The sequence below is a fragment of the Saccopteryx bilineata genome, chromosome 1 (assembly GCF_036850765.1).
Source record: "Saccopteryx bilineata isolate mSacBil1 chromosome 1, mSacBil1_pri_phased_curated, whole genome shotgun sequence".
NCBI classification, from domain to species: Eukaryota; Metazoa; Chordata; class Mammalia; order Chiroptera; family Emballonuridae; genus Saccopteryx; species Saccopteryx bilineata.
In genome coordinates this window covers 140,708,921-140,734,871 of record NC_089490.1, presented here as the reverse complement: position 1 = coordinate 140,734,871, position 25,951 = coordinate 140,708,921, and the positions used below count along the sequence as shown (strand labels likewise).

Sequence of the window (25,951 nt, the reverse complement as noted above, 5' to 3'; positions counted from 1 at the left end):
GCTGCAGGCATCTCTGAACCTGGGGAGTCGGATATGAAACCCCCAGTTCCCGGGAGTTCCAAGAGTCTAGCCATGCTCCCCAGATAAGAAACTCACTCCCATACCCTGCACTCTCTCCTGGAGCCCACAGATGTTCAATTCAGGTAGCCTGGGCCACAGCACGGGCACCAGTGTGGGACACCATTTGAACCTCTGCAGAGGCCTGCACCTAGGGACAGAGGCTCGATGCCCACACACACTCCCCTTCCCCGCTCCCTACTGGGATTAGCAGCCCGGGACTATTAGGTCCCTCAGGAAGAAGTCCCCTGGCCCAGGTCCCATGGGGAAGGCATTCAGCTCCCAGACCATTTTTGAAGATTTGGAGCCCCTAGCCCACCACCTGACTCACACAAGCTCTGTGGTGACCAGGCAGGCCTGACATTCACTGCCACTGCTTAGTCCTGTGACCAGCCAAGGAGGAGGCAGAGGAGGACTGAGCCCGCCCAAGAGGGCGGTCCAGGGTTTCCCCCAGAAGAGTCCCTTAACTACCTGAGTGCCAGGCCCAAACTGGACATACCTACATACCACCCTTAGGATCGAGCCAGGAAGTGGTGAGCTGAGTGACAAGGAGGACATGAGGGTGTCACCAAGACAGATGTAAGAGAGAGTGGCAGAAGGGTAATCAAGTGTGTGGGGTTGGAACAGAGTAGGTGGGTGTTAATGAGAGAGGGAGAGAGCTGGAAACACAGAGAACCATAGAAAGGCAGAGAAAAACAGAGAGATGGAGAGAAAGGGGGACAGAAAGACAGAGAGACAAAAACAGAGAGAAAGAGAGGGAGAGAAAGGGAGAGGAAAAAGACAAACATTGACAGAGGAAGATGGAGAGACACAGAGAGAGGAACAGAGAGACAGACGTAGAAAGACAGAGAGACAATGAGACAGAGAGGACACTGCTTCACAGCAGAGCCTTTGAGGGTTTGGGGTGGCCCTCAGGAGTCCCTGGAGGCTCCAAGAGAGTTGCTCGCTGTGCTGTGCTGCCCCAGGCAGGTCAATGATCCTCTCTGGTCAATAACCCCTTCACAAACAGGAGAGGCTGAAGCTGCAGCTGAAACCCAGGTCTTCAGGAAAGATTATGGGAGGCCTCTGGCCAGGGGCAAGGGGTTTCTGTGTTGAGTTGTTAGGAGTTCATGTTTCACCAGAACTGCCACCTGCTGTCCCCAAGAATCATTAGAGCACGGCCCTCCCTCAGGCAGACTTTCCCTCAGTGTGCTGGGTGACCTTGACTCTGACCTCTCTAACCATTCATTTCACAGAAGGATAAACCCAGCCCTGAGGGGGCAGCTCCAGGCCCCAGTCTAAGCCAAGGGGCTCAGAACTTCCATGTCCCTGGTAGAGAAGCCTAAAGTTCCTGGTGGGGAGGGGAGTAAGCAGCAGAAAGACTCCATTGACTTGTGAAGGGTCCCCAGACCCAGGCCTGCCCCTCTGAGAGACTTTGTTATCCCTCCAGTCAAATTGGAAAGGAGAGTGTGGGTTCAGCTCACACCTGGTTCAGCTCACACCTGGAAGGCAGGGCTGAGCAGTGGGGGTAAGCGCATTTTGAGTCCCTGTTCTCTGCATGCTTCTGGGCCTTTCCTGTCTCTAAGCCTTTGCATGGGCTGCGCCTGTCTCCTGGAAAGACTTGTCCCCCTGCTTATCTGTCCCTTAAAGACCTGAAGGAAGACCAACCAGAAGATCAACCAGATTCCAGTGTGTGTGTGTGTGTGTGTGTGTGTGTGTGACAAAGAGATAGACAAATAGAGGGACAGACAGACAGGAAGAGAGAGATATGAGAAGCATCAATTCTTCATTGCGGCACCTTAGTTGTTCATTGACTGCTTTCTCATATGTGCCTTGACCAGGGGGCTACAGCAGAGTTAGTGACCCCTTGCTCAAGCCAGCGACCTTGGGCTTCAAGCTAGCGACTTTGGGCTCAAGTCAGCAACCATGGGGTCATGTCTATGATCCCACGCTCAAGCCAGATGAGCCCGTGCTCAAACCTGAGTCCTCTGCATCCCAGTCTGATGCTCTATCTACTGTGACACTGCCTGGTCAGGCTGCTCTAGTTTTTTTTAAGTGCATTTTTATCCTTTTGATTTTGAGTATATTTGTCTACAAGGAATTCATTCAGTTTACTATGTTTTCTCTGCTCTCATTAGCCACTCTTGGGAGTTCTTGCAAAGTGAGAAAAATCTAGAACTCTGTTTACAAATGCAGCAGACCTCTGGGGATGCATATGAAATGGGACACTTTGTGAAGATGGTTTATATCTTGTGACTTTAAGCAAGAAATTATCACACTTTGTGTTTGCACTCTTCTTTGAACATTTTGGAGACATGTTAGTTTGAGTGACAGGTTTTTTAGATGTCTCTAAAAATTCTTGGCCTCTATTGAACCCCTGGGGCCCTGGGTGGTCCTACCCTACCACCTTCCCACCTTCATTGCCTTCCCAGTAATACCCTACTCACCCAGTTAGGCACCTCACTCTCAAATGCACTAGGCATGATCCTACCTCAGGACCTTTGCGTGGTCTGTGCCTGCTACCTGGGTTGCTCTTCCCCTAAGTAACTTCATGGCTCCTCCCTCACGTCTTTCAAATTAAGATCTTTGTTGGCTACTTTTTCTTTTTTATTTATTTATTTATTTATTTATTTATTATTATTATTTTTTTTTTTTACAGAGATAGAGAGTCAGAGAGAGGGACAGACAGACAGGAACGAAGAGATGAGAAGCATCAATCATTAGTTTTTTGTTGCGCATTGCAACACCTTAGTTGTTCATTGATTGCTTTCTCATATGTGCCTTGATCGTGGGCCTTCAGCAGACCGAGTAACCCCTTGCTTGAGCCAGCGACCTTGGGCTCAAGCTGGTGAGCTTTTGCTCAAACCAGATGAGCCCATGCTCAAGCTGGCGACCTCAGGGTCTCGAACCTGGGTCTTCCACAACCCAGTCCAACGCTCTATCCACTACGCCACTGCCCGGCCAGGCTGCTGGCCACTTTTTAAAAATTTCAAACCATTTGCACTCATAATTCTACCCCTTATTCTGTTCTACTTTGTTCTTTTATAAACTGATAGATATATGAGTTTACCAGAACTTCCAACTGCCCTTTTGTTGTCCCACCTGGCTGCCTGACTTCACCCTTACTTACTGGACAATCGCCCCTGAAGCAGAAAAGTTCCAGAAAGCTGATCAACCACCCAAAGAGGAGCATTCCAGAAAGCTGAAATCCTAAAACTGCAGAAGGGAATAGACCAGAACTTTTGACTCAGTATCCCCTCAGGCTCTCCCAAACTCTATGAAATTTGTCTCATAATCTGTAACCAGTGCCCTTCTCCCCCGAGATTTCAATAAAGCCTTGTACTCTGGTCTTCTTGGACTCCCATGGATTCCAACATTTGGTGCCGAAACCTGGGACAGGGTACTAACTGCCTGGATGATCCCTCTTTACCGTCCAAACTTACAACCAGAGAAGCAATGGGCAGTGGCAGCTCATCCCAGGCTTACTCCCTGATTCTGTTTGGATGTGTAATTGTAGGTTGATTGGCCGGCAGTCTAACCCTGTCCTGAACCCCTGCCGGACCAGAAGGTAAGGAGTTTCTCCCTTCCCTCTCCCAGTTGGTTTTAATTTGACCCACAAGTTCCTAATCCATCATGGGACGGCTTTCTCGGGTCAGCCTCACATTTTGAGGGTTTGCCATTTTTGTGTCCCAGGGACAGCACATTCCAAAAGTCTAAGCGCTTAGCCAAATCCCTCCACATTCTCTTTGAGCTCCTTCTTAGGTGGTGACGACCCCTAAGCAGGACGACTCCACATTCCCAAGAGAGCTTTCTCCTTTGAGATTGTGATTGGAGGTAGGGAACGCCCTCTCTAGATCACTAATCTCCACATTGGGCTCTTCAGAGTCAAAACCATCTGACCAAACCCCGTTGGGCTGTCTTCTACTCATTTTCTTTTGCCATACTGCCTGACCACAATATAAACTAGACAATGACTCCCATGGGCCTGAAAACAGGACCTTTGATTACAACATCCTGAGAGATCTAGATAATCTTTGACACCGGATGGGAAAGCTTCTGAAATTCCTTATGTGCAGGCTTCCTTTTACCTTCGCTCCTGTTCTTAATTTCTGTGCCGCTTGTTCTACACGCAGGCCATTTTTGGCCAAAGAAACCTCACCTAAAACCTCCGCTCCTAATCTTTCCTTCTCCGTGGACTCCCAACTCTCTCCCCTTCCTGCCTGACCCCTGGGGGCACCCCTCTCTTGGGACCCCTCTCTGGTCCCTCTGCAAATCTCTTTCACTTGAGTCTCTTCCCTCCAGAAAGCCCCCTCCCCTCTCTTCGCTGAATCCTCTTTTTCTTTTCTTTTTTTTTTAGATTTTATTTATTCATTATAGAGAGGAGAGAGAGAGAGAGAGAAGGGGGAGGAGCAGGAAGCATCAACTCCCATATGCGCCTTGACCAGGCAAGCCCAGTGTTTCGAACCGGCACCTCAGAATCTTTTTCATTCACCTACAAATACCATTCTCTCTTTCTCCTTCCCTGCTGGCCAGGGGCTCCTCCCTTCTCCCCTATGTTCTTAAACCCCTCCTCCCTCCTTACAGATGGGTGGCTCTGTCTCTTTTTCTTCTTCAACCCATCCCTCCCTCCTCAGAGACTGGCTGTGCCTTCCACTACCCCTCGTTCTCTCCTCTCTCCTCAGAGCTCTAAATCTTTTAACTCCTCTGACCACGTGGTGCCTCCATCAGCACTTTAATCTCCCCCTCCTCCTCCTGCAGATTCTGACCCTCCTTCTTTCCATCCAGCTGCTCACACTGTCCATCTGTCTGCTTTCTCTCTTCCTCCCCTCTATGCTGACATCTCTCTGCCATCTCAAAAATCTTAAAAAGCAGAGTTGTCTATTGAGTTATGTGAGTAAGTAATCTGTCTTGTCTCTTTGTTTGTCATAAAATATCTCTAGTATAATTTGAATTGAAACAAGTAAAGCACGCTCATTTAAATTTCTCAATTTGTAATTTATATGTAAAGTCTTTGTTTAATGTGTAACTGTGTCTGTTTCTAAGGCCTTAAACCAATAATTACCCACCTCTTAAACCAAGCTTACTCATCCCCACAGACTCTCCCTACAATACCCTCATTCTTCCTGTTTGAAAACCTTCAGGGGCTTATCACCTCATGCAAGCCTTATACCTAATCAATGAGGCAGTAATTCCCCTCCATCCAGTAGTCCCTAATCTCTACAAATTACTGTCACATATTTCCTCAAACACCACTTACTTCATGGTCCTAGACCTCAATAATGCCTCTACACACTGACTCTTACTTTCTGTTTGCATTCACCTGGACTGACCTGGACACTAATGCAGCCCAGCATTTACATGGTCTGTCTTACTCCATGGGTTCAAAAACAGCCCATACCTGTTTGGGCAGGCACTAGCTCAGGATTTAACAACATGCAATCTTAAAACTAGTACTCTCTTACAATATGTAAATAACCTACTCCTCTGCAGCCTCTCCCTCCCTACCTCAAGGAGACACATCGCCACCCTTTTTCACTTCCTCACTATGAAGTAATAATATTGTGTCTTCTCTGGTAAGGCTCAACTTCACTCTTAGTCTATAGTCTATCTGGGCATCGCCTTAACCCCCACCACCTGAGGTCTCAACCTAGATCAAACTCAGACCCTCCACAGAATCCAACCACCTACCACCACAGATCAAATCCTTTCTTTCCTTGGTCTAATAGGTTTCTTTACACACTGGATTTCCAATTTTGCTCTCTTAGTCAAGCCCCTCAGTGATATCTTCTGAGCATGGCTTTTAAGGTCTATAATGGCCAAGGAAGTAACAGAAAAGGCAAATAAGGCCCCAAAAGAAGTCAGGAAATACCAGCTTTTGGCATACACTCTTAAAGGTTCCAGCGCCCTAAAGGGCTTCATAGGATTCCATCAGGGCCCTGCTCCAGAGTGGAAAGAAAGGTCATTGAACTGAAGTCTGCCAGGCTTCCTGGCCCCATCAAGGGACACATCATTGCTGTAGAAAGAGGGACATGAGAAGGTAAGCTGCCCCCTTGTTCCATGGAAGGAGGGTTCAATCTCTTCTAGCCCTGCTCCAGCTACCTGTGACCTGACCTTGCCCAGCATGCTGGGAATTGCCACTGAAGGCCCAAGGACATCGTTCATGAGCCTAAGGTATTTCTTTCAAGTAGCAGATAAACTGATCTCATTTCTTGTAAACACAAGGGCCATCGACTATGCCTTGCCTGAATATTTGAATTTTATTTATCCTTCAAAGATCTCTACTGTGGGTATTGACAGTCTAATTTTGTTGCTTTATTTAATGTATAATATCTCCTTTATTCCTCTTGTCTCAATGCCCCATGCCTATTATAGGCTGGGACCTGCTGCTAATTCCAGCTAGAAGCAGTGGTCACTAGGACTTAAACTCTAACTGCAAAGTTAGAGTTGAAATGTAACCACCCCTTTCCTAAGTGCTTACAGGATTTACAGGTTACTCAGAAAACTGTTCAAAGACTGTCCAAGAGGCGCTTCCAGTAGTACATCACCCAAGGACTGACTTTCACCTGGACAGGTCCACATACTGTGATCCTGACAACTCCCACTGTTGCTAAAGTAGAAAAACGGCATAACACCTATATGTGTCTCCCTACTAATTGGACAGAAATCTGTATCCTAATCTATCTCACCCCAAATATCAACCTAATCCCACCCTATGAGCCCCTTCCAGTTTCTAGTACACTACCCATTAATCTAAGGACCAAATGAGCTGTACAGGTAATCCCTCTTCTTGTTACTTTAGGAATCTCTATAAAAATAGGTCTAGGGGCCTGACCTGTGGTGGCGCAGTGGATAAAGTGTCAACCTGGAATGCTGAGGTTGCCGGTTCGAAACCCTGGGCTTGCCTGGTCAAGGCACATATGGGAGTTGATGCTTCCTGCTCCTCCCCTCTTCTCTCTCTCTCTCTCTCTCTCTCCTTCTCTCTCTCTCTCCAATTAAAATGAATATTTAAATAAAAAATAAAAAAAAATAGGTCTAGGGGCCGGGGGACTGGTCACTGCCTGTCTTATTCCCACTCTCTCTCTCTCTCTTTCTAAAGCCCAGAGAATTCATAAAAAACAAACCGAGTCATGGAATCAGTGGTTTCACACAAACTGGGTGTCTTGACTATTGCCTTTCATTGGTCCACTCACTCTCCTATTTATTTTTCTAACTTTTTCTTACGTTTGTTCACTAGTTTCTTACAGAACCGCATGCAGACCTTCACCAATCAGAAAATTGGAAAAATCTACCTAACCCTACACACCAACCTGAAACCTGCCCTCACGAAACAGAAAAATTTGGAACCCTATAAAAACACCCCTACTCCGAACAATGGTGGACAAACCCCTTATTCTCGATGCTAGCACCAATTATAGGACCAATCCTAATTTTGTACCTAATTTTAATGCTTGCCTCTTTCTTTATCAAGTTCCTGCAGGCTCCAATGAGAGAAATCTCCAGGATTACCTACAATCAAATGCTTTTACAACTATCCCGGGGGGGGGGGGTCACGAAGGAGGCCCCAATAGGGATAACAGCAGGAAGTAGCTCCAGAAGATGGCTGGTCCGAGACAAACCTCCTTCCTGAACAACATACCCTTTCCTTCCCCCACCTCTTTTCTTTTTTATCATACCACAGAGTTGAGAAATGATATATGAATTTACCAGAACTTCCAACTGCCCTTTTGTTGTCCCACCTGGCTGCCTGACCTCACCCTTACTTACTGGACAATCGCCCCTGAAGCAGAAAAGTACCAGAAATGCCCAAGAAGGAGCATTCCAGAAAGCTGAAATCCTAAAACCGCAGAAGGGAACATACCAGAACTTTGGCTCAGTATCTCCTCAGGCTCTCCCAAACTCTATAAAATTCACCTCATTATCTGTAACCGGTGCTCTTCTCCCTGGAGAAGTGCCCAGCAGGGTTCCTTTCTTCCTTTCAATAAAGCCTGTTACTCTGGTCTTTTTGGACTCCCATGGATTCCAACATAAACAAATATGGAAATTATTTACAATCTATCTTCCAACATAACTGTATTAACCCTGAATATGACACACACTAGGTACTTTTCTTTTTTTTTTTATTCAGTGAGAGGAAGTGAGGCAGAGAGACAGACTCCCACATGCACCCTAACAGGGATCCACCCAGCAAGCCCACTAGGGGGCGATGCACTGCCCATCTGGGGACACGCTCCCAACTGAGCTGTTCTTAGCACCTGAGATGGAGGCCATGGAGCCATCCTCAGCCCCTGGGGCCAAGTTGCTCCAGTTGAGCCATGGCTACAGGAGGGGAAGAGAGGAGAAAGAGGTGGCGAAGCAGGTGGGCACTTCTCCTGTGTGCCCTGACCAGGAATAGAACCCAGGACATCCACATGCTGGGTTGATGCTCTACCACTGAACCAACTGGCTGGGACCACACTAGGCACTTAAATTGCATGAAATTAAGAAGCACTGAAGAGGCCCTGGTCGGGTGGCTCAATGCCTGCAGCCAGTGGTTTGAGTGGTTCCAGTGTCAGTCAGCCTGGGCGCTGAGGTTAGCCAGGTGGATCCCAATCAGGAGGCATGCTGGAGTCTGTTTCTCTATCTTCCTTCCTCTCGTTTAAAAAAAAAGAAAAAAGAAAGAAAAAAGAAAGGTCTTAAGCGCTTTAGGCCAGTGGTCCCCAACCCCCGGGAACCATTTGGTACCGGTCCGCAGAGAAAGAATAAATAACTTACATTATTTCTGTTTTATTTATATTTAAGTCTGAATGATGTTTTATTTTTTTTAAATGACCAGATTCCCTCTGTTACATCCGTCTAAGACTCACTTTTGATGCTTGTCTCGGTCACGTGATACATTTATCCGTCCAACCCTAAAGGCCGGTCCGTGAAAATATTTTCTAACATTAAACCTGTCCGTGGCCCAAAAAAAGGCTGGGGACCACTGCTTTAGGTCATACTTGGCGTGGAGGGGGAGGGTGCTGCCTTTCCTGGCATATTCTCAGGTCTGTGTCTCTCCCTGGAGGACAATCCCAGAACTGCAGCAGGTAACTCCAGCCATTCCCCGGAATCCCCATAAACCTGCTAGGGCCGGAGGCGGCTCCGTTCAGGGGCTTGGTTAAGTGGGGCTCCATTGCAGGTTCAAGGAAGTGGAACTCAGGCAGCTGGAGTGGGAGGTGGGGGTGAGCTCTGAACTGGACAGCTAGAACTGGGGTGGGAGGTTGTCTCTGGTAGTGGGGAGGTGGGCGCCAACCCTAAACTTGTAGAGCTGGGGCTGGGTTGGATGGTGGAAGGCTTCCTCTAAATTTAAGGGGCTCTGGGAGTTGTTGAGTCTTCCCCTGAACTAGGGGTGCTGGGGTGGATGGTGCAGCCTGCCTCTGAACTCAGAGGCGGGGGCTGAAGTGGTTGCTGGAGCTTTCCACTGAACTAGGAGAGCTGTGGCTGAAGGAAAAGAAGTCCAAGGTTTGGAAGTTGAGGCCTCGGTCTCCCTCCTAACGTCTGGAAAGAAAATACCAGAGGGTACAGGGAAAGAATGATTAGTAACAGGGTGGGGGACCCCAGCCCCATCCCTCTCTGGATGCCTACTTTCCTTGTTACCACAAATAGTAAACCTGCTTCTTAGGGAGACCTGGAGGACTTAGTATACTCCGTAAGTGCTCAGTGGGAAAATGAAGTGCCCTTGTTTGAAGCTCCTTGTCTGAAGTCCCACGGCCTGGGTTCCAGTCCAGGTCATCTCTTGCTTTGGGGCTTCAGAAGCCTTCTGGGTACAGGAAATTGTTAAAAGCCAGGCAGCCCGCCCTTGCCGGTTAACTCTGTGAAGAGTGCCGGATGTGCATCAAAGTTGCCGTCTCGATCACCTGTCAGGGCACACACAGGAACAGTTCATTGTTCCTGACTCTCTCTCCCTCTCTCTCTCTTTCTTCTCTATTCCCCTTCCTCTTCTCTCTCACTAAAATCAATAAATCTGCCTGACCAGGAGGTGGCACAGTGGATAGAGCGTCGGACTGGGATGCGGAGGATTCAGGTTCAAGACCCTGAGGTCGCCAGCTTGAGAGCGGGCTCATCTGGTTTGAGCAAAGCTCACCAGCTTGGACCCAAGGTCACTGGCTCCAGCAGGGGGTTACTTGGTCTGCTGAAGGCCCGTAGTCAAGGCACATATGGGAAGGCATCAATGAACAACTAAGGTGTTGCAACGCGCAATGAAAAACTAATGATTGATGCTTCTTATCTCTCTCCATTCCTGTCTGTCTGTCCCTGTCTATCCCTCTCTCTGACTCACTCTCTGTCTCTGTAATAAATAAATAAATAAATAAATAAATAAATAAATAAATAAATAAACGAACTCTCGGAAAAGCCAGGCAGCACTCTGGGTGACTCTTTTAAATCTTTTGGACTCAAAGTTTTTTGTCTGTAAGACATCACTGAGATGTAGTTAGCATCTCTGAGAGATCACACAGTTCTCTGCACATGTGGTTGCACAGACCCACCTTAGAGCTCCCCAAAGGAGGGTCAGCCCTAATCCTCTTCTGCAGGTACCTGGAAGGTCCCCATGGTTAACCCCAGAGTTTTTATTTTCTTTTTATTGATTTGAGAGAGAGAGAGAGAGAGAGAGAGAGAGCTACATTGATTTGTCGTTCCATTTATTTATGCATTTATTGGTTGATTCTTCTATGTGTCCTCACCAGGGATCTAATCCTCAACCTTGGTGTATCAGGATGACTCTCTAACCAACTGAGCTACAGCCAGGGCCTAAATTCAGAATTTTAATAGGGGAAACAGAGGCCTGAGCTCTGGGAACAGTCAGCAGATCAAAGCTCTGCAACCCCTCCCCTTCCCCCGCTGCTGCCTTGAACGTTTTTCCAGCTGCTCCCTGGTTCTTAACCCTCCTAGGCATGGAGCCCAGGGGCCAGGCTGAGGGTGGGTAAATATTTCATGGCCACCTCCCAGTTTCAGTCTGCTGGGCACCCTGGCTGCTTGTGAGTTCATTCATCAAACACTCCCTACCCCACCCTGTCTACTCTGCCCTGAGTGGATCTTTGTGTTTCCTCTCTTGTCTCCCAGAGGACATAAATGAGGAAATAACATCCAGCACTAGGCTCAGGAGGGGTCTGGGTCCACATGCAGACCCACCCATCCCATTTCTCTGTCCAGTGTCCCAGGTCCTGCGGGGATGGCCGCTGAGCCTAGAAGAGTTGTAGTGCCCTGACGTTCATTTCCATTTTACAGATGGTAAACTGAGGCTCCGAAAGGTAGAGTCTGGCCTGAGGTGATAAGCAAGGTGGGAAGAACACCCATTAAGGACTCCAAGGAGTCAAGGACTAAAGAGGCCAGCCTTCCAAACTGCCTCTCACAATCATTTTATTTATTTATTTTTTTTAGAGAGAGGGATAGACAGACAGGAACGGAGAGATGAGAAGCATCAATCATTAGTTTTTCATTGCGTGTTGCAACACCTTAGTTGTTCATTGATTGCTTTCTCATATGTGCCTTGACCACGGGCCTTCAGCAGACTGAGTAAACCCTTGCTGGAGCCAGCGACCTTGGGTTCAAGCTGGTGGGTTTTTTGCTCAAACCAGATGAGCCCACGCTCAAGCTGGTGACCTCGGGATCTCGAACCTGGGTCCTATGCATCCCAGTCCGATGCTCTATCCACTGCACCACCGCCTGGTCAGGCTCACCATCATTTGAGGAAGAATCCAGATGATGAGAAGTTTTTGCTAAAATGAGGATGATGCAGAGACCACAGTGGGCCTTAAGCTGAGCCCAAACTCTGGGGAGCTGAATTTTGTTTTTTAGCCGAACTTTTTATTACTATTGATTTAGAAAGAGAGGAAGGGAGAGAAAGAAACATTGATTTGTTGTTCTACTTACTTATGCATTCATTGTTGTTTCTTTTTTTCTTTTTTTTAAAATTTTTTATTCTTAAAAAAAAAATCTTATCTTTTTTTTTTTTTTGTATTTTTCTTAAGCTGGAAACGGGGAGAGACAGTCAGACAGACTCCCGCATGCGCCCGACCGGGATCCACCCGGCACGCCCACCAGGGGGCGATGCTCTGCCCCTTCGAGGCATCGCTCTGTTGCAACCAGAGCCACTCTAGCACCTGGGGCAGAGGCCAAGGAGCCATCCCCAGTGCCCGGGCCATCTTTGCTCCAATGGAGCCTTGGCTGCGGGAGGGGAAGAGAGAGACAGAGAGGAAGGAGAGGGGGAGGGGTGGAGAAGCAGATGAGCACTTCTCCTGTGTGCCCTGGCCGGGAATCGAACCCGGGACTTCTGCACACCAGGCCGATGCTCTACCACTGAGCCAACCAGCCAGGGCTCATTGTTGTTTCTTGCATGTGCCCTGACCTGGGATCGAACCTGCAACCTTGGTGAATCAGGACAATGCTCAAACCCAGTTAGCTACCCAGCCAGTGCTCTGGGAGCTGAATTTTTTTTTTTTTTTAGATTTTATTTATTCATTATAAAGAGGAGAGAGAGAGAGAGAGAGAAGGGAGGAGCAGGAAGCATCAACTCCCATATGCGCCTTGACCAGGCAAGCCCAGGGTTTCAAACCGGCAACCTCAGTGTTTCCAGGTTGACGCTTTATCCACTGCGCCACCACAGGTCAGTGGGAGCTGAATTTTAAAAGAGAATTGAGGAAAACTAGTGGGACTTGAAAGAGGAGGTAGTGGAGGACACTAACTGCTGAGTGCCTGGCACAGAGCAGGTGGGAGCTCATGAGCTGCAAACGAGTTGAACAGAGGTGAGGTGGAGCTGTGTCTGTCTTGTGCCAGGAGTTTGCTTTGCCCGGACTCCTAGACCAGGAGGCTGGCATGGGCCAAGTCAACAGGCAAGTTCTAATCCGGTTCTAGCACAGGCTGGGAGACTAGTGTAAGCCTCAGTTTCCTGAGCTATGAAATGGGGATAAATATGGTGCTTTCTGAGTGAAGCCCTTACCTGCAAATTGTGTCATATTACGTGGTGGCCTCCACTTTGATATTACAGGCTTGGGACTGGGACACAGGTCTGAGTGAATGATGACTTGGTGAAAGGGAAGGTGATGCAAGAGTTCAGCTCTTGTTGACTCACTCTATTATACACCTGAGACGAATATCATGTTGGATGTCAACTGTAATTTAAAATAAATTTTAGACTAAAAGTTCAATTCTTTGCCCTGGGAACTGTCTTACAGGGCAGTAGAAGAAAATTAGTCAGGTGCCCAGAATTTTTCCTGGGACCCAGAGATGCTTAGTGACATGGAATTGAGCCCTTGTCCCCCCTGCTGTGGTCCTGGGGTCCTCCTTCCCTTGGGAATTGGCTAACAGAAACAGGTGTGAAATAGAACCTCCTACTGGGCATGAGGCAGTCACAGCTTCTCATTGGCTCAGGTCTGGCTGGAGTTACTGAAGTCATAGCCTCAGAGCTGAAGTAGGGAGTGGAGGGCTGGGGGTGCTCCAGCTGTTCTCATGATCCCCCACCTTGCTTCTAGGAGAAGCAGCCCTTCTGGAGACAGGGGGAGGGCTGGCAAACCAGCAGGGCCCCTTTAGCTGAACTTTTTATTATTATTATTATTATTATTATTATTATTATTGATTTTAGAGAGAGGGGAAGGGTGAGAAAGAAACATTAATTTGTTGTTTCACTTACTTATGCATTCAGATGGCAGGGGGGCTTGGCAGTTTGCCCCCCTCCAGCTTTCTAGAAGCCTGTCTTCCTTCTTACTTGTTCTTACCTGTAGGGATGTCATCAGAAGCAGAGAAATCCACATCAGGTTGTAGCAGCAGCACCAGAGCCAGCAGCCAAAGCAGCGGTAGCAGCTGGGAGCCTGCCATTCCTGCATAGGGAGGACGAAGGGCGGCCTCTGCACAGGTGTGATGTGTGGCTAGGTGACTGCTTTATACACCTGCGCAGGGGAGAGGCAAAGGCAGAGCCTCAGAACACAGTGCCCTATGGGGGGGGGGTGCCACCGTTTTCCAGTGGTACCATACCTGTACCCTTACCCTCCTCCTGGACCCCCATGTTGCCTAAAAATCCCACCTGAACCATGACCCCAAAGCCCTCAAATTCTGCCCATCCCTTCAGGACACTGCTGCTCCTTCCACTTCTCCACCCCCCAGCACCCCCACAGCTCTGTGGCCCCTCCATAGCTTCCCAAACCCATGCTGTCACCCCTATGCCCTTCTCCAACCAGGCCGCCCCTTCTGGGTGCTTTCAGCCCCCTCTTCCCCTCCCTGCCTTGTCCCTGACCCTAGGGGTTCAGAACACCTGTGTCCAGCTCTCTCTCACCCAAACTGCAACCTAGCATCCCAACCAGATCAGTACATGGCTAGAAGCCCCTAGTATTTCCTGACCAAGACACCATGCACTCACCTATAGGTCTTCTAGGGCCAAGGGGTTTGCAGTGACCTTTCTGGGCCAGGCCCCCAGATATTGGCTTCTGGAATGTGTCATGGACAGATTCAGTAGCTACACTGGAGGCCCTGACCTCTGGAAATAGCTTGAGTCCCCATCTCAGACACAGACCTTCAGTGCCAACTGTGTGGTTGGAATCTTTAGGGTTCTCTCCCCACTCCAGGTGGTTCAGATTACCCCCATCCCCCCACACCCATGCCCAGACACCCTTATGAGCACAGGTAGACCAAGACCCAGGCTGTAGAGGGCTTTATTCATTAGATCAAGAAAACCACATGGCACCTTCCCAGGTATTCCCCCCACTGGGCAGCCAAGGTCCTAGACTCCTGGCCACTGCGTGTTCCGTGGGTTGTCCCATGCTGCTGGCCCCAAGAGTGCATCTGTGGTGAGGGAGGCCCGGGTATAGTGGCCACGCCAGGTGGCTTGAAGCATCTTGGCTGCTGTCCTTTGCTGTTTCTGCCAGCGACGTACACCGAAGCCCCTCCAGGCAGACTGGATGACTGTGGCTGCCTTATTCTGGCAATGGATGTGCTGGGGGTTCTGAGGGGTCAGCTGGGTGTCATAGCCCCGCAATTTGCCTGCCTGGCCCATGGTGCCTTGGCCCATGCCCTGCACTACCCGCGTGGGCAGGGTGTGGCCGCACACGTGGCACGTGCGAGGGCTGGAACCCATGAGCATTACTGCACTGGGCGGGCTCCCCAGCCTGGGACTCAGGGACTGGCAGAGGGTGCAGAATTCCGGCGGGCAGGATTGGAAGCAGCGGTGGTTGGAGGTCGGCCTGGTCCTGCCACCCACCTCACACAATGTGCCAGGGAGCAACATTTTTTGGGCTTGGCTCCGTCGGAAGTAGTAACCTCGCCATGTGGCCTGGATGATTGTAGCAGCTCTGCAGAGCTTGGCCAGGTTCCGCCGCACACAGAAGCCACGCCAGGCAGCCTGGATGATGATAGCCCACTGGTGCCACACCTTGATGGTACGACGCACCAGGTAGCCACGTGCACACGTCTGTATAGTGACTGCGGCTTGCACTATTATCTTCTCCACAGCCTGCACTGATGCCACCAGCTCCCCCAACTGACTGGGATCCACCGCTGCCTCGCTGCCCGTGACATCCCACGGCACAGTGCACCTGGCTTGTTCCCACGCACCGCAGGGGGCCTCAGCACTGTTCATGGGCCTGACCGCAACACTGGGGGTGACATAGTTCCACGCTTGGCCACCAGCCACACCGGCGTCCACAGGGCCCTGGAGTACAGTGGAAGTCAGGGGTGCCCTGTGACTGTCCACAGGAGTGACAGTGCTACAGAAATCCTGAGGTTTCCGTAGTAACTCCTGGTTAAAAAGGAGCCACCGAGAACCGCTTGGTGAGGATTCATAGCCTAGAGATACCCCCCAAACCCTGTGGTGCAACCCAGGAATGGCCACCTCATGCGCCAGATTGCTGGTATGAATAATTGGTTTTACAGCCAGCAATGCACCTGTGGAGCCTTTGAGACCCTCCTGTGCTGACCTGGAGGCATGTTCCTCCATCTGCTGGGAGGGCTCAGAACAGTCTAGCATTCGGAGACAAAGCTACCATGCAGGGACGTGTAGGACTTTCTAGAGCTAAAGAGGCCATCATGGCTGCTCTGAGCCAGATTCTCTGACACTGGATTCCAAAATGCACTGGGGACAGCTTCCACCTGGAGCTTACCAGATGCTGCTCCACTGGCCTTAGATGGATATGGCTGCACATGTAAGCCCACACTGGTGGTCTCTGGCCTCCAAGAAGTGCTTGGGGTCAGGGTCCCAATCCCAGATACAGACCCCCTGTATAAACTGGATGCCATGGAACTGCCACGGGTCAGCTTAGCCGACCCTGATGTTACTGTAGAAGGCACCATCCAATGGGAAAGGCTCCGGGGCATGTGAGCAGCCACAGGGCTTGGGAGTAAAGGAGCAGTTGAGGGGCTCCAGGGGACTATGTTAGTGTCCAAGAGGCTCCGACGGACAATATGAGCCACTGAAGCCTGATGAGCCAAGGGGGGCCCTGTGCCCATCTGCACACCGGGGACCCCACAAGAAGTCACAGAGTGAGAATTGAGGACCCCACAACTGCTTGTTGACCCCTGCTTCAGAGTTGGGGTGACACTGCTGTCCTTGGTGTGATTGGCAAAACTCAGACTGAGGAGGGACAGGGGCCATGCCACTCATCATAGACTTGGCTTGGCTGGGAAACACCTCCACCAATGGCAGCCTTTGGTCTTTGGGAACAGTCTTGTCTTCAACCAGGAATTCATGGCCATTGTTGACATCCGGTGCCAGGGAACTCCTGGACATCCATGGGGTTGCCTCAAGGACCATGGACTCTCTACCGGATCTGGTCCCCGGGATAGAGCCTTGTCCAGGTCCTCCAATTTCATCATGACCTGACCATCTCTGGTCTCAAAAGCCTTTGTCCCAAGAGCATGATTCAACTGTGAGGCTCTCTGCAGAACCATGGGCATTTTATAAACTCCTCTGGTTCTGCCACTAACTTCTAAGGTCTGGGGGTGAGCTTGAGCCAGGCGAGTCACATGAGATGCCTGAAAAGGGACTGTAGACCCCTCCTCAGCCATGGCTCCATGGGAAGGACAGGGGCTAAGTCCAATGAGCATAAGCCCCTGAGGAAGGTGGGGGGGCACATTTCCAACTGTGGAGGGTGGACTAGCTACCCTAACCATGGACCCTAGAACCAGTTCTGACTCTGTCCCCCAGTCATAAATGCTGGGACCACACTAGAGGCCACAGAGCCAGAATAGACACTTGGGCCCACATCACTCGCCACTGAACCCAGGAGTGGCCTCGGAGAGGTTAGACTAATGGTCGGTCTTACAAAAAGACATGGCCTGTTCCCACCAGCACCAGGTGCTGTAATCAGCCTGGAGGCATCCCACTCACCACAGAATCTGGAGGTTGGGTTCTGGTGATGTCACTGGCCACAACTTGGAGGAAAACTCTGGGCCACACCACTAATCATAGAACCTAGAGGTAGGCTATGGGCCACAGCATTGGCCATGGGATCTGAAGGAAGTCCCTGGCCCATGTCACTGATCACACAGCCTGGGGGAAGGGTCTGAGGCACACAACTGATCATAGACTCTGTGGGAAGGCTGGGGACCATGCCACTGACCACAGTACCTGAAGCTATGGCTGTGGTCATCCTATTTGTTACAGAACCTGGCACCAGAAGACTGGCCATGTCCTTCACCGGCTCCTGGCTGAAAACATTCTCACTGGATGTGGTGACTGTGGACACAGGAGGACACTGGTGGTTTTTAGATATTGGGAGATCAACATTGTCCAGAGATATGCTGAGGTCCACATTAGCCAGGAAAATCTGGTCGGACTCAGACCCTGTCTAATGGGCACTAAAGCCTGAGAGGTGCTAGGACCCACCTCTGAGACTTGTTCATGAACCAAAGGGGTACCTGCCACAGAGGCCCAGGATGCCATGGGAACCGTGCCACTGCCCATCTGAGACTTCCTGGGGCCCACAGCAGTTGCCACACTTCTCTGGCACATACTTCTTGTCATTCCAGGAGACACAGGTCCTTGAGACATAGTTAGCAACTTGCCAGCAGCCACCAAGACCATGGGAGCATGCCAGAAGCCATCGTGCCCTGAGACATGCTTTTTCCCATGCCCCTGAGTAGACTGCCCTGAGATTTCCTGGCTTCCTGGCCTAGACAAAAGTCCTCTCCACTGGTCACAGATGCCTGGTAGAAGTTTGGGGCTAAAACAGAAACAACAGAATGTTCTATCATGCTTCGGTGCCTCCCACCGACACCAAGTGGCTGATGAAACCCACAGGACTTATCACTGAGCTCAGGGGCCGGAGGGCTTGAGGTCATCTCATGACCCATCAGATGATCTTGACTTGGATCCACCCCAGCAACCAAAGATGGCTGGCTTAGCCCCTGGCACATGCCACTAGCCCCAGATGGACATGTTGTATTTGAGGTGACTTCAGTGAGAAAGGATGGATGAGTTAGTCAAGGGGCCACTGTATTCACCCTTGATGATAGTAGATCTGAACTCACCCTAGGGGCCCAAATTGGCTGACTAAGTGCACAACCCATACCACTCACCACAGCTGGCTGGCCTAAGCTGGGGGCCACACTATTGCCCATACTTGCATAAGCTTGGCTAGGGGTCACCCCACCGGTCATAGATGGCTGTGCTAGCTGGGGGCTGCTCCACCAGTCATAGATGGCTGGCCTAGGCTGAGTGTCACCTTACCAGCTATGGAAGGCTCAGATAGGCTGGGGAGAACCTCACTGGTCATAGAAAGCTGGCCTGGCTTTGAGGCCACCTTATTGGTTACTAATGGCTGGGATGGGCTTGGGATCATCTTACTGGTCAAAGATGTCTGCTGATATAAGGGAGGGACCACATCACCTAATGTTAAACTTCTCTTCAGTCCTGTCCTGGCACAAGCTATCTTTTGAACCCATAGAGCTTTGGCTTGAGGATATATCCCTGTCATTCTGACCACCTAAGCCCCAGCGGATGCTCAAGGTCACATGATTGAACATTGAGCTATGGTACAGAATGGGGATTGGTTCTGAGGCTGGGGAGGGTGGGGGTGGAGGTTTGGGGTCATGTGCCCATGGCCTACTCTTTCCATCTCTTCTAGGTCCACAGGCCTTGAGGACCCCCCCATGGCCTCCCCAGAGAGGAAGTCACCATCCAAGCTGGCCTCCCAGGGCTACTCCTCCACCAGGTCGGCATCAGTCAGGCTGGCCACAGACAGGGTGGGAAGGCTAAGTGAGCTACAGCACATGAGCAGCCCTGGGGATTACTCACACTTAGGCCACAGTCTGTGGGGCCCTGGGAGAAGCTTATGGTTAGGTCACTGTTTGAATTCTGTGGCAAACGGATCACCAGTTCACTGAGTATATGGCCAGGCACCAGCTCCTGTGGGCAGCGTGTGCCGGAAATGATCCGCTGTGTTTGATTCTTCTCTTGCCCAGGGGTGGCTATATGGGGAAGGGTGGGCATTAACCAACTTCCTTGGGGAGGCTTCCAACAGATCAGGATCTCCCTGACTCTCGAATGCACAGTGATGACCAGGAGCCATGGAGCCAAGCAAGGGGCCTGGGGTTCTGTTATAGGCTTTGGGAGTTGGTGGTGGGGTTAGGGGTACTTTGCTCACCATGGTGGCCTTTGGTAGACCTGAGGTCATCTTGTTGATCATCTCGCTAGTGCTTACAGAGGCCTGTTTGTGATTTGGGGACCTAGTCCTCTGCATGGTTCTATCAGGGACCACAGATGCCTGTTGCAGACTTTTGGCTGCTGGTGGCTGATACACCCCAGGGGTCCTCCAGGAGACCCCAGAGGGCTTACACCAATAAGCAGACCTCCCATAGGTGGTGGCACACTGGTGGGAGTAGACGGCCCTCCCTCACCCACAGTGCTGTCAAGCTTGCCTGGGGTCACCCTGCTCACCCCCAATGATGCTGAATGATGTGGGGCCACCCTGCTGGCCACATGTGGCTTGTGAGAGGTTGGGGCTGTGCCACTGGCCACCAAGGACTGGCTGGTGCCTCGAGCCATGCCATTGGCAATGAGCAGCTGCCACGGATGGCGGGGGAGTTGCAGGGGGAGTGATGCAGGCAAAGTGGGGTCTATATCACTTGCCCTGGGATTGAGATCTGAAGCCAATTCACCAGCCCCTAGGTGCAAGGAGGAGTCCATGGGGGGCCTCATCTCCCATAACAAAGTAGGATCCAAAAGATTAATCAGGGGAAACTGAAGAGTGATGATGATCACCCTCGTGACCAAGGAGGTACCCACCAAGACCACAGAGAAGCAAGGTAACCTCCTGAACATGGCCTCATCTCCTATCTCCTCCAACAGCCCAGCTGGCCAGCCTGTGACAGAGCCCTCCCAGGTCCCACCCTGGAGAACCCTGACCTTGCTGGGCTGTGGTCTCACAAGGCCCAGGGTGGGTCCCCACTCAGTTGACGGTCTCCCCCTGTAGTCTACCTCCACTGGAGCTGGCGTCACCATCATCCCACTTTCCAGTGTTTTTGAGGTGGCCTTAGGGAGGACAAGTCCAGTCTTGAGGGCTACTTGAGACAAGGACTGGCTCAAAACAGCACCCAGCTCCCCCTGACACAGGGCCTGGCTTAGGGCAGCCTGCTCCTCCTCTGTCAGGGCCTTGTTGAGCAAGCCCCCAGTTTTCCCTGCATGGCTTTAGTAAGTTCTGCCTGTAGCTCACCCTGGGAAAGGGCGCGGGACAGTACAGCACCCAGCTTGCCCCAGGACAGCACCTTCACCAGCACTGTACCCAGCATGCCTTGAGGTAGGGCCTTGGTCATTGAGGTTCCCAGGACCTCCTTGGACAGGGCCTGATTCAGGGCCGCCCTCACTTTTCCCAGAGAGAGAGCTTTCTGCAGCAGAGCACAGAGGTCCTCCTGGGAGCTCAGCACAGCGGCCAGCTCAGCACACAGTGAGGCAAGCTGGGAGGCCACCATCTCCTCTTGACAGGGCATGGCTGGACTGATAGTTGATGGCTGGGCTTGGCTGGCCTTACTGTCACCCCGGAATTCAACATTGCATATGGGGTGTCCAGCAGATGCCAGCAGAGGCACCAGCATGCTCTGGGTCTTAGAGGTTCCCTGATGTGGGCTCTGGGGGGCTTTGCCCCAGGCATAGCTGTGGTTTGGGGTCTGGGTTGGTTGGTTCTCTGGCTTGGCTTGGGACAAAGTGTCAAAAGAGTTGGCATGTTGGCAAGGCTGAGTGGAGGCCTTGAATCCAGCCAGGAGTGTCTGGGACTGGGCCTTGATCTGACATGTGCCCAAATGGGCCAGGGACAAGGCCTTAGTTAACTTGGCAGGTGGATGTGTCTGAGCTGGGTGCTTGGATTGACACATGCCCAGATTTGCCTGGGGCAGGGCTGCTGTCAGCTCAGGGAGCAGATGACCCCGGGGTGAGGGTGTGGTTGAACATGTAGCCATCTGTGCCTAGGGCAGAACCACAGCCATTTCTATAGGCACACACACCTGGGACTGAGTCTTCATGATATCTCTCTTCGAGCATGCCTGCGATAAGACCTTACTCCCATCCTCAGCCATGTTGGTGTTAGACACAGTTGCCATTTTCACCTGCTTCTGGGAGGTCTTGATTTTCTCAGCTTCTGAAAAAGGCCTAGCTGGAGCTTTGGAAGTTCCAGTCTTCAGATGTGGTGGGGGGCAGTATTTCACCTTTTCCTCAGCCAAGTGCGAATGGGACAAGACTTTGACCATGCCTGCCGTCTGCCTCGCAGACACCACAGCCTTGGCCTTTGGTTTATTTAGATATGTGTGTGACGAAGTATTGGAAATCCCAGCTGCCATGACTGCTGGAGGTGAAACCTTCAGATTTCCAGCTGCAGGAGGAGGCAGGCACAAGGTCCTGAGGACAGTGGCCACCGAGCGTAACTGTGTTGGGGTCTTGTTGATCATGGCCACCAGGCGTGTCTGGTGAGGAGTCTTGGTTGTTGAGGACCCTGGGAGTGTCTGAGATGGGGTCTTGGCCATCATAACCACTGGACATGTCTGCAGTGGAGTCTTAGCCATCATGGCTGCTGGGTGCATCTGGGGCGGGGTCTTGGCCATCATGGGCACTGGGCAGGTCTGGGTTTGGGGCTTGATAATTGAGGTCATGGCAGCTGGTCGTGTCTGGGGTATAGTGTTGGTCATCGTAGCTGTTGGTTGTTTCTGAGCTTGGGTTTTGGTCAGAGGTGCTGCCAGGCATGGCTGGGGTGGAGTCTTCGTTATCACTATTGTGGGTACTGGGCATGGCTGGGTTGGGATCTTGGCCCCCAGGGCTCCTGGGTCCACCTGGGTTGGGGTCTCAACTATTGTTACCCCGGGTGCTGGGCATGGTTGGGGTATGGTTTTGTTTATTACGGACACCAAGCATGACTGGAGTGTGGTTTTGGTCACTGCAGCTGCCAGGTATCTCTGGGGTGGGGTCTTAGTCATCGTCATAGTGGGCGCCAGGCACGGCTGGAGTGAGGTCTTGGTCATCACAGATGCTTGGCCTGTCTGGGGTTGGGCTTTAAGGATCTCTGATTCCACATGGGCCTGGGTCTGGGTCTGGAGAAGTCTGTGAAGTGCCTGGGCATATCTGCCACATGGCAGTGGCCCTGGGGCTCCTGACTTATTGGCTCTGGCAGTCCCTTGCTTGCTCTTCATCGTATCCCCTTCTACATGGATAGGACAGGCACTTCTGATGGTTCTTGTTAGCAGGCATGGGTGGCACTCTGCATCTAGACTCACTGGACATGGAAGCCTGATAGAGACAGTCTGGTGTGGAAAAGTGACGCTGGGACCTCCAGTGGCACAAGGAGCCTGCATGCCGGACTGTGGAATGCCTAGGGGCTGCATCAGGGCTGGCTGGGGGGCACAGACAGCCAAGTTGTCAGTAGAAGGGACCTGAGTCTCCTTACTCATCATGACAGGTGGGGCTGGAAGACACCTGGCCTCTTCTGAATGCTGGAACCACACCTGCTTTGGGGAGTGGTAAGGAATATCCCCTTCATCCACGTTCACTTTCTTCTCCACTGCCTTGCCAGACCGGAGGTGCCTGGTGTTGAAGCGTCGCCAGGTCTCCTGGATGGCTTTAGCTGCCAACATCTGGGAGGTTAGCTTCTGTCGGAGCCGGTGGCCCCTCCAGTTGGCTTGGATGAGGGTGGCTGCACGAGACAGCTTCATGTCCATTTCATCCACCAGGATGTTCTTAAAGGCCTGGCTCTCGACCACAGCCCGAAGGCGTGGAATCTTGTTCTTGTCTGGCTGTTGCAGGGGGTTCTCCCTGGATGCAGGTGCCTCGCTCTGGGGCTGTGAACACAGTGTCTCTGCTTTGTCTTGGAGATTGGGGATGGGCTGAGGCTGGTAAGAGTTCTGCCCATTGGATGACAACTGTAACTGTGTTGCTTGCTGCATTGTCTTGGTTCCCAGGTGGGTCAACTCTGCCTGTGGAGGCAGCAGAAGGTGAGTCATAAAGTGGACTCCTGCAGACAAGAGGGATCCTTGTTGGAATGCTTGCCCAGGATATAAATTTTGTTCCTAGCACCTTGAAATCTTCCTCCTGTCCATTGAAGTCCCCCTCTATCCTGGCTTCCTGGCCACCTGTATGTGGAACATACTGAGAGTACAGCCCTGATCACACTCTTGGGAATTTCTTTTGTGTATGTGTTATTATTATTTGTCTCTCCCACTTGACTATGAATTCCTATAGGACAAGAAATGGGTCTGAGTCATTTCTGTGTCCCCATCTCAGTCATAAGGTCTGGTTCCACCCTGTAAATTGGTGAGTGTTGGGTGAATAGCTAACTTGACTAATGAGTTCGTGAGTAGATTGAAAGTTGGAAGGATAGATGGATGCATGACTAGATACTGAATAGGTCTATCAGTCAATGAATGAATGACAGATCAGTTGGAGGGATGGATAAAGGATTGGGTAAAAGAATGGATAAGTAAATAAACTTATGAATTTATGAACAGATTAATAAGTAAAGAAATGAACACATGGATGGATAGATGGGTGCATGGAGGGACAGACAGATGGATAGATGGATAGGTGAAGAGACCATTGGTAGACTGATGAATGGATCAGTGAATGGGTGGGTGACTGACAGATGATGTATAGATAAATGGCAGATAGAAGGATGGGCAGAAGGAAGAATTAGGAGATGCTGTGGTTTTCAAATGACTTGGTACAGAGAAAGTTGGGACACTGTCAAGCAGCCCTGATGCATAACCTGAAATCTAAGTTTGGCTAAGGTGCCCCCTTCTGACTGGACCAGCCAGACCCTTGCCCAGCCATCTTCATACGTTGGAGTGTCATAGAATTGTAGAAGGAGCAGGAAGAGAAGGTGAAATCTCAGAAGCCAGCTTGGAAGAATAAGCAGCCTTCAGCCATTCAGCCCATACAACATACAACCACACTACCCTGGGCTGGCTTTGTCTTCAAGACCAACATGAAAAGAAATATTAAAAACAAAACAACAGAAATCTCAAGGAAAAAAAATCTTTTTTTAAGTCCACATAGATGAATGCACAAGAAAGCTTATTTCAGTGTTATTTTGTACATAAAAACAAAACAACTGGGATGTGAGGGTGATCTGACCTCAATATCTGTCACCCCATTGATTTCCCAGGGTTGATTCAGCTGATCTGGCTGGCTACGCAGGTGACCCCTTCCTCACTCACTGCTTCATGTGCATGCCTCCCAAATCTGCACACGCAGTTGAAGAGGACCTTCCCCGATAGAGGAGAGGACCATTCCTCAGTCAAGGGTCTATGAATAGCTGTGCTCCCCTGCTAGAACCTCCAAACAAGCTCTCAAGGTCCATTTGTAGGAGAATGTAAGGTAGTCAAACTTTTAAGACTCCAGACACATCCAAATGAGGCACTGCATGTGGCAGTCTGCCTTCTTAAAAATAAAGAGAGAGAGAGAGAGAGAGAAAGAAAGAAAGAAAGAAAGAAAGAAAGAAAGAAAGAAAGAAAGAAAGAAAATAACCAAAAAAGTGATTGCTAGTGGTTCAGTTACAAGTGTCTAAAGAAGAGTGTTCTAGCTCAGCCTGTGCTGGCATAGTGGAGAGGCCGTCTACCTGGAATGCTTAGGTCACCAGTTTGAAACCCTGGGCTTGCCTGGTCAAGACACATAGAGCAAGCAATGAACAACTAAAGTGAAGAAACTATGAGTTGATATTTCTCACTACCCCCTCTCCTCTCTCTGTAAAATCAATAAATAAAATATTTTTTAAAAAAATCAAGAGGAGGCCCTGGCCAGTTGGCTCAGTGATAAAGCATTGGCCCGGCATGTAGAAGTCCCGGGTTCGATTCCCAGCCAGAAAACACAGGAGACACGCCCATCTGTTTCTCCACCCCTCCACCCAATCTCTTTCTCCCTCTTCCCCTCCCGTAGCCAAGGCTCCATTTGAGCAAAAGTTGGCACAGGTGCTGAGGATGGCTCTGTGGCCTCTGTCTCAGGCGCTAGAATGGCTCCGGTTGCAATGGAGCAACGCTCCAGATGGGCAGAGCAGGGTGTATCCCAGTCAGGCACATGCTGGAGTCTGTCTCTCTACCTCTCCACTTCTCACTTCAGGAAAAAGAAATCAAGAGGAATTTGTTTTTTTGTGTTTTTTTTTAAAGATGAGTGTTCTAGAATGTCATCATTGTACTGTTTAAAAGAGTAAAAACTGAAAACAACCCAAATGCTTATCAACAAGAGGTTGTTTAGGTCTGATCTGTGGTGGTGCAGTGGATAAAGTGTCGACCTGGAACTCTGAGGAGGCCGGTTTGAAACCCTGGACTTACGTGGTCAAGGCACATACAGAAAGCAACTACTATGAGTTGGTGCTTCCTGATTCTCCCCCCTGCCTTCTCCCTCTCTGTCACTCTCTCTCTTTTCTCTCTAAAAATCAATCAATAAAATAAAATAAAGAGGCTTCTTAAATTCATCAACAGAGCCTGACCGGGCGGTGGCGCAGTG

At 50.5% G+C, this 25,951-nt stretch overlaps 1 protein-coding gene across 1 annotated transcript in view; it reads right to left on the bottom strand.

The window, feature by feature from the left end:
* Window positions 1-14,761: 14,761 nt before the first annotated feature.
* Window positions 14,762-25,951, bottom strand: part of IQCN (IQ motif containing N) — a 35,455-nt gene continuing 24,265 nt past the window's right edge. Inside the window, 5 exon segments of the mRNA XM_066252640.1 lie at window positions 14,762-15,688; window positions 20,381-20,640; window positions 20,643-21,354; window positions 21,472-23,427; window positions 23,528-23,583. Of these exon segments, the coding sequence (XP_066108737.1) occupies window positions 14,762-15,688; window positions 20,381-20,640; window positions 20,643-21,354; window positions 21,472-23,427; window positions 23,528-23,583 (3,911 nt within the window).